Source organism: Pseudoliparis swirei, chromosome 2 (assembly GCF_029220125.1).
Source record: "Pseudoliparis swirei isolate HS2019 ecotype Mariana Trench chromosome 2, NWPU_hadal_v1, whole genome shotgun sequence".
Lineage (NCBI taxonomy): Eukaryota > Metazoa > Chordata > Actinopteri > Perciformes > Liparidae > Pseudoliparis > Pseudoliparis swirei.
In genome coordinates, this window is record NC_079389.1 from 21,328,645 (window position 1) to 21,343,096 (window position 14,452).

General features: G+C 44.4%; 1 protein-coding gene across 1 annotated transcript in view; it reads right to left on the reverse strand.

Moving 5' to 3' along the window:
- The window catches only part of itprid2 (ITPR interacting domain containing 2), a 48,052-nt gene that overhangs the window by 28,089 nt on the left and 5,511 nt on the right, over positions 1–14,452 (reverse strand). The window contains exons 2-6 of the mRNA XM_056432459.1: positions 9,772–9,913; positions 8,462–8,620; positions 4,915–4,957; positions 760–809; positions 476–529 (exon numbers count right to left, since the gene is read on the reverse strand). Coding sequence (XP_056288434.1) covers positions 476–529; positions 760–809; positions 4,915–4,957; positions 8,462–8,620; positions 9,772–9,814 — 349 coding nt within the window. The 5' untranslated portion in view covers positions 9,815–9,913. The remainder of the gene's footprint in view (positions 1–475; positions 530–759; positions 810–4,914; positions 4,958–8,461; positions 8,621–9,771; positions 9,914–14,452) is intronic.

The following is a 14,452-nucleotide window of genomic DNA, read 5'->3' on the forward strand; positions in this document are numbered from 1 at the left end:
CCTCCCCTTTCGCCCTGGATGAGAAAACTGCCCCTTTTTCCTCATTCATCCGTATTTAATAAAAATTACTTTCTGTCATCAATTCCCTCCAAATGTTTTTTAAATATCTGACGGGGAGTTTATTTATTACCCGTTAGCCAATCAGAACTCTTGTACTGTCGTTGCCATGTAATAATTCATATTTATTCATAAGGAAAATGTAAGCTAGCTGTCTAATCCCGCCAAGAGGAAACGCAGGTCAGGATACTTAGTGTAATGCTGCTTATGTTTGAACTCTGTCATACAAGCCCTTTGTTGGGGGGTTTGAGCACCTGCCCCCCAAAATGTCTGCGCACGTGCCTGGCCCTCTGTGTCAAAGTCTTTCTTAAGTTGGCGGTGTGTGTTAAAATACTAAATTACAACGAGGTGGAACACTCTGAACAATGAGCACAAATCTGTAATCTTGGTTGTTTTGTGAGTTATTCTCTGAACTGACCTTCAGCTCCCAGTGAAAGGTCATCTTCAAAGCTGCAGCCGTTCTTCAGCGCTCCTGTTCTCACACACACACACACACACACACACGCTTCAGAAAAACCTTAAAATACCGGAACACATCCATAAAGTTTCACAATCATTTTGGACGTAAAACTTTAAACCAAATTCAAACGTAAATTCGTGATGGCTGGTTTCAAGTATTTAGCCGTGAGCCCGGTTCCCCTGAAGTGTCCTAACAGGTTGGAGTCGTCACAATGTAAACAACACGGAGACAATGTGGATTACCTCTGCTGGGTGAAGCACTCTGGTCATCGAGAGAGGCCCCGAGGGGAGTCCTGCAGGAAACACAAAGAGACGGGGAGCAACGCATCAACCCAACACATGAACGGACCATGAAGAGCATCAACAGAAAGCCAGTGTGTGCGCTTGTATACACAACCTCTGATGCCGGTGTGTTTCAATGCTCATGATTTTACTGATACATTTGGCTAGTTTAAAAATACCTGAAGGCAAAGTTCAAACAAGCTCGACTCGCAAACAACAAATCAATGCCCGTTAGCCGGCGTGAAGGACTGCCCGCTAACTCTCGCAACGTTAAGTGTGTGTCGGTTGACGATAGCGGTCCCACACCGCCAGTCGGACTAGATGAACTTCCCCAATAATAAAAGTATCTCCCAGTCAGGTGAAAGCCAATAATCTAACTCCTAACTACAGGGAAGGCGAAGGAAAAGCTGATCAGCAAAGGTTAAACATCCCAACATCAGCTGCCGGTCAGGTGAAGGCCAGCTTCCTCAATGCCATCTGCTCGCCAGGCTAAGTAGCTTAGGTTAACTAGCTTAGGTTAACTGCATGTGAGGCTCAGGCTAAGTAACACCGGCTAAGTTCCTGTCGGGTTAACTAAGTTACACAGGGTAACTGCCTGTCGGGCTAACTAAGTTACACAGGGTAACTGCCTGTCGGGCTAACTAAGTTACACAGGGTAACTGCCTGTCGGGCTAACTAAGTTACACAGGGTAACTGCCTGTCGGGCTAACTAAGTTACACAGGGTAACTGCTTGTCGGGCTAACTAAGTTACACAGGGTAACTGCCTGTCGGGCTAACTAAGTTACACAGGGTAACTGCTTGTCGGGCTAACTAAGTTACACAGGGTAACTGCCTGTCGGGCTAACTAAGTTACACAGGGTAACTGCCTGTCGGGCTAACTAAGTTACACAGGGTAACTGCCTGTCGGGCTAACTAAGTTACACAGGGTAACTGCCTGTCGGGCTAACTAAGTTACACAGGGTAACTGCCTGTCGGGCTAACTAAATTACACAGGGTAACTGCCTGTCGGGCTAACTAAGTTACACAGGGTAACTGCTTGTCGGGCTAACTAAATTACACAGGGTAACTGCCTGTCGGGCTAACTAAGTTACACAGGGTAACTGCCTGTCGGGCTAACTAAGTTACACAGGGTAACTGCCTGTCGGGCTAACTAAGTTACACAGGGTAACTGCCTGTCGGGCTAACTAAGTTACACAGGGTAACTGCCTGTCGGGCTAACTAAGTTACACAGGGTAACTGCCTGTCGGGCTAACTAAGTTACACAGGGTAACTGCCTGTCGGGCTAACTAAGTTACACAGGGTAACTGCCTGTCGGGCTAACTAAGTTACACAGGGTAACTGCTTGTCGGGCTAACTAAATTACACAGGGTAACTGCCTGTCGGGCTAACTAAGTTACACAGGGTAACTGCCTGTCGGGCTAACTAAGTTACACAGGGTAACTGCTTGTCGGGCTAACTAAGTTACACAGGGTAACTGCCTGTCGGGCTAACTAAGTTACACAGGGTAACTGCCTGTCGGGCTAACTAAGTTACACAGGGTAACTGCCTGTCGGGCTAACTAAATTACACAGGGTAACTGCCTGTCGGACTAACTAAGTTACACAGGGTAACTGCTTGTCGGGCTAACTAAGTTACACAGGGTAACTACTTGTCGGGCTAACTAAGTTACACAGGGTAACTGCCTGTCGGGCTAACTAAGTTACACAGGGTAACTGCCTGTCGGGCTAACTAAGTTACACAGGGTAACTGCCTGTCGGGCTAACTAAGTTACACAGGGTAACTGCCTGTCGGGCTAACTAAGTTACACAGGGTAACTGCTTGTCGGGCTAACTAAATTACACAGGGTAACTGCCTGTCGGGCTAACTAAGTTACACAGGGTAACTGCCTGTCGGGCTAACTAAGTTACACAGGGTAACTGCCTGTCGGGCTAACTAAGTTACACAGGGTAACTGCCTGTCGGGCTAACTAAATTACACAGGGTAACTGCCTGTCGGGCTAACTAAGTTACACAGGGTAACTGCCTGTCGGGCTAACTAAGTTACACAGGGTAACTGCCTGTCGGGCTAACTAAGTTACACAGGGTAACTGCTTGTCGGGCTAACTAAATTACACAGGGTAACTGCCTGTCGGGCTAACTAAGTTACACAGGGTAACTGCCTGTCGGGCTAACTAAGTTACACAGGGTAACTGCCTGTCGGGCTAACTAAGTTACACAGGGTAACTGCCTGTCGGGCTAACTAAATTACACAGGGTAACTGCCTGTCGGGCTAACTAAGTTACACAGGGTAACTGCTTGTCGGGCTAACTAAGTTACACAGGGTAACTGCCTGTCGGGCTAACTAAGTTACACAGGGTAACTGCCTGTCGGGCTAACTAAGTTACACAGGGTAACTGCCTGTCGGGCTAACTAAGTTACACAGGGTAACTGCCTGTCGGGCTAACTAAGTTACACAGGGTAACTGCCTGTCGGGCTAACTAAGTTACACAGGGTAACTGCCTGTCGGGTTAACTAAGTTACACAGGGTAACTGCCTGTCGGGCTAACTAAGTTACACAGGGTAACTGCCTGTCGGGCTAACTAAGTTACACAGGGTAACTGCTTGTCGGGCTAACTAAATTACACAGGGTAACTGCCTGTCGGGCTAACTAAGTTACACAGGGTAACTACTTGTCGGGCTAACTAAGTTACACAGGGTAACTACTTGTCGGGCTAACTAAGTTACACAGGGTAACTGCCTGTCGGGCTAACTAAGTTACACAGGGTAACTGCCTGTCGGGCTAACTAAATTACACAGGGTAACTGCCTGTCGGACTAAGCCTAAATAAAGTAGGCTTGCTGACTTTCAGGTTAAGTCTAAGTTACACAGGGTAACTGCCTGTCCAGTGAAGGATAACGATCCCCACGTCAGCTGCCTGTGAAGCAAAGGCTAACTATCCCAGGCTAACTCCTGGTCCGACTGGACTACTTATTGTGGTCCCATATTGACCGGGCCCAATGAAATACCCCAGGCTGTGTGTTGGTCCCCATTCCAGGTGTCCCACTGACCAGACTAGTTGTCCCAGGTCAACTAGGCGAGTTGATAGTGGCCGTACGCTACCGGGTCTGAGCTTCTGTCTGCGGCCGGACGCTGGGAACACCGAGCCGTGACACAACCTGTCGCACAACCGGCGGCTCTTATCAATGGGACACAACTTCCTGCCACCATTTAACACACACAAGCACACAGATGGTTGCGCAACAGTGCGCAGCCGCAGCGCTGGCCACTCCTCCTACTTTCCACCGGCAGCCATGTTGGCTTCGGGCCTCTGTCCCGCGGCCATCGCTATAGCAACCTGCGATTCTGCGTCCGCCCGGTCGCGTTACCGCGGCGACGTTACAGAGGACACGTCAGAGCGCCGGAGAGTCGCGTGGGTGCGAGTGACAGCAGCGAACGCCGCGATAACGGTATTGACACAACGGGGGGAAACCCCTCCTCTGTTGACCCTCCTTTCTTTTTTCTGCCTTTCTTTCCACCCTCTGTTAGATCCTTCCTGCTTCTTTCCCTCCTTCTTCGTCGCGACTGCTCGATGTGCCCTATCTGTGGGCGTTGCTACGCTCCCTTTCAGTGTGTGTGCGAGCGTGTGTGTGTGTGCTTAGGTGTTCGCAGCGTGGTTTGACGTCAGCAGCCGATAAGACTAAGACTAAGACTAAGACTAAGACACACACACACACACACACACACACACACACACACACACACACACACACACACACACACACACACACACACACACACACACACACACACACACACACACACACACACACACACACACACACACACACACACACACACACACACACACACACACACACACACACACACACATTCTAGTCCATGAACTACTAAGTCGGCTCACTGCACATCCCTGCTGATCATTTTCAAATCATTCATCAGTTTTGTGATTGTTTTCAATTCAACTGACAGACTTCAACATTTCTCAGCTTTAATAGAAGTCATCATCAAGCGGAGACCGATCTGCCACGACGCATTTGACATGTGACAAACAGCCTAAAACAGGACATCAAAACACTTAAGTATGGCCCTTATATCAGGGGGTGAACGGTACTCTACCTGCATTCAATCAGCCAGCTGGTGATGTTGTTCGGATCTCCCCCTGCCAGAGAGAACGAGGAGCATGTTAAAGGGAGCGGAGGCTGTTTGTCACCGTAATTACAACATGCTATAAAAGTGTTAAAGCGGTGCCAGACTTTGGAATACAACCAGACATCTCAGCTGAATAATGTCTGCAGCTTTTCATTTCCCCCCCCTTATCATTCCATCTATCACCAATCAATCAATATTTTCATATGTAAACATCATAATAAAATCCATATCTGTTTGGTTGAGGGCCCCAGACCCAGGGGAACTACCGTGCCTCACCGTTAAGCTCTGGTGGTTTTTCCTGAACCGGAGTTCTCAAATACACAAAATAAAGAAGTCGAGGGCCGGACTGGTTCAATGTTTATTGCAAAACTTATTGAAATGAATTTATTGCACATATTGAACCTGGAACTAACAAAGCTTAAGTTATTGCCTATAAAAACAACATTAAACATTAAATAAATGAAAGATCAGTTACATTCATTTCTTATGGCTCCATCTGCAGCTTTTTTCATTTTAATGAAGACATTTGTCCACAGGCCGACAACAGCCACAAAATAATTTCCTCCAAAGAAAAAACGAGCGTGGCCTGTGATATAAGAACAAAAGTGCAAACAGGAAACACAGATTAAAGCTCAGGGTGCCGCTCCGTGATGCACACTCGTCGGATACTTGGCGTCGCATCTTGGATGCAAGTTCATCGATGTTTGGGGTCAGGCTCCGAGCTGAGCAACGCCTCAGGGTTGAGTGAAGGTGTTCATCAGTGAGACGACTGCGACTCGGAGGTCGGTTGGTCCGCTTTCCACGTCAGCTGCAAACCTGCTTTTGACCGCTCATCACGGGCGCTCCACCCGTTTATCCCAAGAAGCCCCATTTCATTTCCACATCTGGATACCTCTTCAAAGAGATATTTTCCCCCAGTCGTGCCATGCATTGATCTTAATCCCAAGAGTTCCTCTGGGCAGTATTTTTGACGGTAAATTTATGAACAAAGTCCACGAATCCAAAAGTCGTTTTGAACTAAATAAATCCTTAGTGACTCGAGAGGATCGTGCATGTTTAAACAAGACCAACTCAACTCTGTGAGGATGTCATAAAACAAAGCTACAGTACTTTGAGTTAAATGCTCATGTCAACATGCTCACAACGACAATGCAAACATGCTGATGTTTAGCAGATGCATGCGCGCCTAAAAAACGCTGGATAACCGTGTCCGCGGGGCATATATCCACAGGAAATCAAGGGTTTTGCTAGCGACGTGTTTTTAAAGGTCGCGTCTTGGTCATAAACCAAAGTCATTAAGTTCCGCACATATACAGCGTCATAGGAATGAATATTGCCCGGTTTTCTTAAAGAAGGCTTGCATGGCTGTCAGTAAACTAGGGTGACCAGATTTGAGTTTGTGAAAAAGAGGACAATTTGTCGCCGGGGGGAGGGGGGGGGGGGGTATAGCATGCCGCACCATAACCATGTGAATGCATACAAATGTCACAAATAAAATGACTAAAATGACACAAATGACTATATGAACATCTATGTGTTGAACTTTAACAAAACTGCAAAGTGCAAATGTAAAATAAAACTTTTTTGTGGCATTTAGTCCAGCGCTTCTTTAATGTGTCTTGTCCATATATTGAAGCAATAATGATGAATAAAAAAGATGTCATGTGCTGTAAACAATGCAACTAGTGGAGGCGGCAAGGTGCTCCGTGTTGCCAGATTGGAGATGGTGAGGTATCGTACCAAAGGCTCAAAACGGTCGTATTTGGAGGATAATTATCGTGTATCTGGCAACACTGAGATCGGTCGACCAATGACTGATCTCTATACCGTCAGACAGGCCCGGGGTGGGTAATCGGGAGAGTTCCCGGTGGGCCGCTTCACTTCTGGGCCGGTCGAGAATTGTATTTGTTGACATTTGTCACGTTCGTCCATCTTCTCTTAAAGTGGGCTACACACATTCCGCATTCTGACACCGCAGCCTCTGCATGGGTTGTACCATGCGAGGAAGTTCACCCCTCCTAAATAATAGAGTTGGTTCAGTCCATTATGGAACCAACCAACTCAATTTGGGAGAGGAGAACTTCCTAATCGAGTTGGTTCGGTCCTTAGCCGTCTTTTCCAAAAAGTGATCTCAGCTACGGATAGCTGGGCCGGTCCGACCGCAACGATACGCGTCAGGGAGGAAGAGGGCAGGAGGGGCTGGAAAAGCCAGGTTGAAAAAAAGAAAGGCATTGGAGGAGGATGCTGCCAAATGTGCCAAGCTTACAGATTTATTTTCAAGAGGACAAACACAAGTGGCAACTGGTAAAGAGAGACAAAGGCCTAATGATTAGCAACATAACTATTCGGCTAACGTTGTAGCCTTGATTAATATCATTGTAGCGTTGTCAACCTATTCCCAAGCAAAATATTAAATTGAATTAGAATATTAGCCTTTTTATATCACCCAAAATATGGCGATCCATAGACTTTGCAAATATTATGGAAATATTGATATATACTATTGATATTGAAGTATGCAGTAATATGACTTAATTTTTCTTTGTAGCTTCGGAGCAGCAGATAAGAGTCTCCTGCTGAAAATGATGAGCCCGACATTTGCAATGAGGAGGCCATGACTACAGGGACAGGTAGAGAGGATAACAGAGGAAACTATATGAATTACAGTTATATATTCTAAGAAAGAGCAGTATATGACAGTACTTGATGAACCAATATGCATTGTTTGCTCAGAAGTGGGTGTAGTAAAGGAGTAAATCACCACTATATAATACTCATGCAGAAAAATGATAATGACCATGACAATGACAATGACAATGACCATGACTATGACAATGACCATGACCATGACCATGATAATGACAATGACGGCCCCCATGAGGTCTCACTCCAACAAATCTGGCCTACTGCCTAATCTGAGTCTGACACCCCTGCTATGCCCTTCTGCCTTTTTTAATGTTATGCATATTTTTTGTTAACTTCTCATCTTAAGTGGATTATTATTGTTGTATTTAACCTTTACATTATTTGTTGGACCATGGTATTAATAAAAGAACGACAGGATAGTAAGAGCTGAACTGTTGCTTCATTTATCCAATTTCCACTATACCATGAAAAAAGTGGGCTGGTCTTGAGCCTGAAATTCCCGGGCTGAAAAGTGGCCCCACTCCGGCCCTGCCGTCAGAGCTCACGCAAGAAGGTGGAACATAAGGGAGATACCATTTCCAAAACTTGTAAGGGGTAAATACTAGTTTGTGAAAGACCCAGAGAAACACAAATATCCGACGAAGCAAAATCCCGACGTTTTTGGAATCCCTGCCGGACGCATTTGTTAGGTCTCAAAAAGAGGACATGTCCGGGGAAAAGAGGACGTCTGGTCAGCCTAAGTAAACCAAGTGGAGGAATGTGCCCTGTGTATCACTCAGCTCTGGTTATTGCAGAATATTTTATATTCTCAGAAGATATAGGAGTAAAATACGTGAATATCTCCCCAGTAGCAACAGCTTGGTCTGACCTGGTTCTTCGGAGGGTCTTTGTGCTTCCCCGTCCCCCCGGCTCTTCTGCGGCCCCTCGGGGCCACCGCTCTCGGATTCCTGCCAGGTGGAGTCTTTGCTCTGGGCCCAGGCCTGGCGCCGCAGGAAGGCTAAGCTGCAGTTTGACTGCACTCGGGGACCTGAGGACCAATCAAGCACGCAATCCGTCTGACAGCCAAACTATTTCGTCATCAATCAGGTTAGGCAGACTCAACCTGACGAACAGAAAACCACCGATTCAATACAAACACACACAGCAGGCGAGCCGATCGAGCACATGCAACGCGTCCTGCATATCGAGGTGACAGAGGCGGAACATTATTACAACTGTTTATCCGTTACGTTGAAGCAAACCATTCCTACTGTTGTAAAAATGTCATTTTACATTGAAGACTCAGTGATGCAATGTGTGTATTGCTCATCTGAGGGTCTTTGATCCACTTTGACATTCGAGTTGCATCGAGCAATACCCATCCAACACCAGGGATAAACAGACTTATTTGTCCGTTGACTAACTGTTTATCCATTACTTTTAGCCAATTGTTCAAACTGTTCATCTGTTACTTTTAGCTAGCGTTCATTGTTCAACTATTTATCCGTTACGTTTAGCTAGCGTAAATTATTCAACTATTTATCCGTTACGTTTAGCTAGCGTAAATTATTCAACTATTTATCCGTTACGTTTAGCGAGCGTTAATTATTCAACTATTTATCCGTTACGTTTAGCTAGCGTTAATTATTCAACTATTTATCCGTTACGTTTAGCTAGCATTAATTATTCAACTATTTATCCGTTACGTTTAGCTAGCGTTAATTATTCAACTATTTATCCGTTACGTTTAGCTCGCGTTAATTATTCAACTATTTATCCGTTACGTTTAGCTAGCATTAATTATTCAACTGTTTATCCGTTACGTTTAGCTAGCGTTAATTATTCAACTATTTATGTGTTACGTTGAGCAAGCGTTAAACGTTCCAATTATGTATCCGTTACGTTTAGCTCGCGTTAATTGTTCCAACTATTTATCCATTATTTTTAGCTATTTGTTCCAACTGTTTCTGTTACTTTTAGCTTGCGTTAATTATTCCAACTGTTTATCTGTTATTTAGCTTATCATTCATCCTGCTTATAGCTTACCATTCTAACTGGTTACTACTTTTTAACTAATTATTTTGTTTGTTTATAATCAATTGTTGACCGTTTATAATTTTTTTATATTCGTTACTTATGTTTAGTGCTTTTAGCTAACAGTTGCAACTCTTAAAAGGGACATTTATTATTATTTATTACCTGGAGCGATGTTGGTGTCCATTCCCAGAGGTCCACTCTCCATGTCTACCTGTGCGTGTGTGTTGGTGTGTGTGTCGGGTCGAGGTCAGTCAGTCAGTGGAGACTGAGGACTCTACAGCAACATGAGCAACAAGTAAAACACCTGGAGAGACAAAGAGAGAGATAATTAATCTCACTTATTGGTTCATTGAACAGCAACAGAACACAATAATATGCAAGACTATTTCCATCTGCAAGTCAAATCAAATAATAAAACATAAAATCTAAGTTACTGAAATAGTGTATGCAGAATGCACAACAATGTTACAAAGAGAAAACGTATAATTGTCGTATTTAATATATATATATATTAGAAAAATCACATAATTATATCTTATGATATCTACGAATTAGCAAATACAACACAGAAGCACATGACCCATGCAAGCATTAAAATGGGCAAAACTACAGCAGATATAAATATGCACTAAATAAGTGCAACTTGCAGAGCAGAAGCATACAGTAGGCAGCAGAAACATTACAAGCCACACATACAGTACATCAACAAGATGAATCACTCCGGCGTAATACAACGACATCAGCTGACGAGGCTAAACACTGATTCATGGATTACTTCAAATTAGCTCTAAATAAATAGCGGCACGTTCCAGCCTGCAGGGATGAAAGGGTGCCGAGAAGTCGTACGTCTACCCAAAAACAAATCTATTGTGTTAAACAAAAGGCTTTACAAAGGTTTGTTGAAAGAACATCGGGTCTGCAAGTGGAAAGCATTAGTTTGGTAGTTGACATTAACACAAGTTTCCGGGCCAGAAAGGGAAAGAGCTCCGTTTAGGTTTTCATCCACTCTGAGCAAACTTCTGGAACAGTTGGTTACTTTTTTTTTTTTTTCAATCCCCTCTCGTTAGTCTAGTTTTAGCCTCTCCACCACCGAGAAACCGAACCGATCGCCCATTAGGCGCACAAGGAGGCAGACAGCGTGATGCAACGCCGTGCTTTTGGTCGCCACGAGAAAAAAAGCCTTTAAATAGATCAACCTGTGCACTGTGGACACAGGTGTCGTGGTCCCGGCCGGCGCACATGGAGCCGTGGGTGGCGTTCGGGACCGGAGACGCTCCGGCTGGAGGAGTTTCTGGTGAACCTGCACGAGTTCATCCGATTTCACAGAGGATCCGACCCGGTGACGAGCATTACGAATAACTACAGAAGTAGCCTTGTCTTCTTACCTTCGCATTGAAAATGCAGAAGGTTATGTTTTGATCGCCGTGTATTTATATATTTGTACGCATGTTACTCGCATTACTCAAAAAGTATTAAACCGACTCGCATGAAATTTGGTGGGATGATTGGTTATTATCCGGGGACCATTTGATTAGATTATGGGATCGATCGGGTTAAAGGTCAATGTCATGAAAAGGTCAAAATCTTCTTTTTACCATAGCGCGGTCAATTTCTATCCAATTGGCATGCAACTAATGCCAAAATGTTCATAATCCAATGCCCAATCTTGTGATATGCGAAGGTATGCGCTCTACCGAGTGCCCGTTCTAGTTTACTTATGTAGGTCATGGAGCCATCAGTAATAAACGGAGACGGTTTCCTAACCAGTTTAAAAGTCTCTCGCATCCAAGTGACATTTAGAGCACTTTCACATCGTGGTGTTGCGACATTTACTTCAGCAAAGAATCCGAATACCTTTTCCACTCCTGGTTTGTCAGACGTCCGAGTGTCCATCAACGCGCCAACGGGGAGTTTTACGAACAGTTACCAGACACTGATGGTTGGACAAAGACAATAACGGGGCGTGTCTGTTGACATTGATGCATCGACTCGGTCTGAAACGAGCTTCAAGTCTCTGAGAGTTGATTTAACTTAGAAATGATGGGAAACCAGAGGTCAATGTAAACAGACGAGTGATCGGGAACACAGCCAGCAGTGTGTGTGTCTGGAGTGTGTTTCTGCAGTGTGTGTCTGCAGTGTGTATCTGTAGTGTGTATCTGCAGTGTGTATCTGTAGTGTGTATCTGCAGTGTGTATCTGCAGTGTGTTTCTGTAGTGTGTATCTGCAGTGTGTATCTGTAGTGTGTATCTGCAGTGTGTATCTGCAGTGTGTGTCTGGAGTGTGTTTCTGCAGTGTGTGTCTGGAGTGTGTTTCTGCAGTGTGTGTCTGCAGTGTGTATCTGTAGTGTGTATCTGCAGTGTGTATCTGCAGTGTGTATCTGTAGTGTGTATCTGCAGTGTGTTTCTGCAGTGTGTTTCTGTTGTGTGTATCTGCAGTGTGTATCTGGAGTGTGTATCTGCAGTGTGTATCTGGAGTGTGTATCTGCAGTGTGTTTCTGTAGTGTTTCTGTAGTGTGTATCTGCAGTGTGTATCTGGAGTGTGTATCTGCAGTGTGTATCTGCAGTGTGTATCTGCAGTGTGTATCTGGAGTGTGTATCTGCAGTGTGTTTCTGTAGTGTGTATCTGCAGTGTGTATCTGGAGTGTGTATCTGGAGTGTGTATCTGCAGTGTGTTTCTGTAGTGTTTCTGTAGTGTGTATCTGGAGTGTGTATCTGTAGTGTGTTTCTGTAGTGTGTATCTGCAGTGTGTATCTGCAGTGTGTTTCTGTAGTGTGTATCTGCAGTGTGTATCTGTAGTGTGTTTCTGTAGTGTTTCTGTAGTGTTTCTGTAGTGTGTATCTGCAGTGTGTTTCTGTAGTGTGTATCTGCAGTGTGTGTCTGCAGTGTGTATCTCCAGTGTGTATCTGCAGTGTGTTTCTTCAGTGTGTATCTGTAGTGTGTATCTGTAGTGTGTATCTGCAGTGTGTATCTGCAGTGTGTATCTGGAGTGTGTTTCTGTAGTATGTGTCTGCAGTATGTGTCTGCAGTGTGTGTCTGCAGTGTGTATCTGCAGTGTGTATCTGCAGTGTGTGTCTGCAGTGTGTATTTGTAGTGTGTATCTGTAGTGTGTATCTGCAGTGTGTATCTGCAGTGTGTATCTGGAGTGTGTTTCTGTAGTGTGTATCTGCAGTATGTGTCTGCAGTGTGTATCTGCAGTGTGTATCTGCAGTGTGTATCTGTAGTGTGTATCTGCAGTGTGTTTCATTAATGCAACAGGATTTATTACGAAGAAGAAAAAATATGATTTGTGTGTCTGTAAATAATAAAAATGTTCTCATGAAATGGAAGTCGACGCCAAACAGTTCAACATCTTATTTCCCTGGAGAATCGATGGATTGAAAATCGTGATGAATGTCTTTTGACAGCTGGAGCATAAAGTCTCTGTGTTGTTTTTTGTCCAACCAACAGCACAAACCTCCAAATTAGATTATAAGATTATACATTCAATTGATAGAAATTAACTTAAAAGCAACACATCTTGAACATGTTATTGGGCTTGATGTGTGACCGTAACAATAAAAATAATAATATAGTTGTTGATTTGTTCTCTGTAGTTTCGGCACAGATGAGATGATTTGGATGGATCAGGAGGTCTGGATGGTGGAATATGCCGACTACCAACTCTTCATCCACTCTGTAGTATTCATTGTGTTGTTACTGTGTTTTAATTTGTGTGTCATGATTCCTTCTGGTCACATGACATCTATTGTTCTGTCCATCCTGGAGAGGGATCCTCCTCTGTTCTCTCCTGAAGGGTTCTTACCTTTTTTCCCCCTGAAGGGTTGTTTGGGAGTTTTTCCTGATCCGATGTGAGGTCAAAGGTCAGGGATGTCTATGTGTACAGATTGTAAAGCACTCTGAGAAACATTAGGAATTTGTGAAAATGGGCTATCCAAATAAACTGAATTGAATTTGCAGGTCAAAAGTCATCTACTTGGTTAAATTTAGAGAGAAAAGATGGTTTGTGTGAAGGAAACAGCGTTACGCAACATAACTAGAGTCCATAAATAACAACGGACCGTTTGTTGTTGCGTAGCAACCATAAAGTCAACCGAGCCAAAAATAAAAAAGAATTCCAAGCAACCGGTTGCTTCCATACTTCATAGAATATAATTATAGTCAGTCATGGGGAAAGACACTCAGCTTTTTAAAATGCGTTTCAAGTGTCTTCTAATCTTTGAACCTGATGGAATCAATCCTTCACAATGCGTGCTGCCGCTTAACATCCCTAGTGATCGCGAATAAAATATCTTAATCCACCAAACTAGCAAACCAACGCTTCCCGACATGTTTGTGAATCTTTTGCCAGCATTGCACCCTTTTGTTAACCCTCAGAATCCAAACCAAGAGGGGGAGGCGAGCCCCGCTCGGCCCTCTGGACGCCTGCAGGAGGGTTCGATGCTCAACAGATGTCAAGAGCTGGAGGAGGACCAAAGAGTCCCAGAGGGGATCAAAGTGTGTCGTGATGGACTCGCTCACCGCACTCTGGAGAAGCCTTTGTTACCTTCGCATTGAAGATGCGGAAGGTAATGTTTTGATCGCCGTGTATTTGTATGCGTGCGTGCGTGTTATTCGCATAACTCAAAAATTATTAAACCGAATCGCATGAAATTTGGTGGGATGATTGGTTATTATCCGGGGACCATTTGATTAGATTTTGGGATCCATCGGGTCAAAGGTCAAGGTCAATGTCATGAAAAGGTCAAAATCTTCTATTTACCATAGCGCCAGTCAATTTCTATCCAATTGGCATGCAACTCATGCCAAAATGTTCATAATTCAATGCCCAATCTTGTGATATGAGA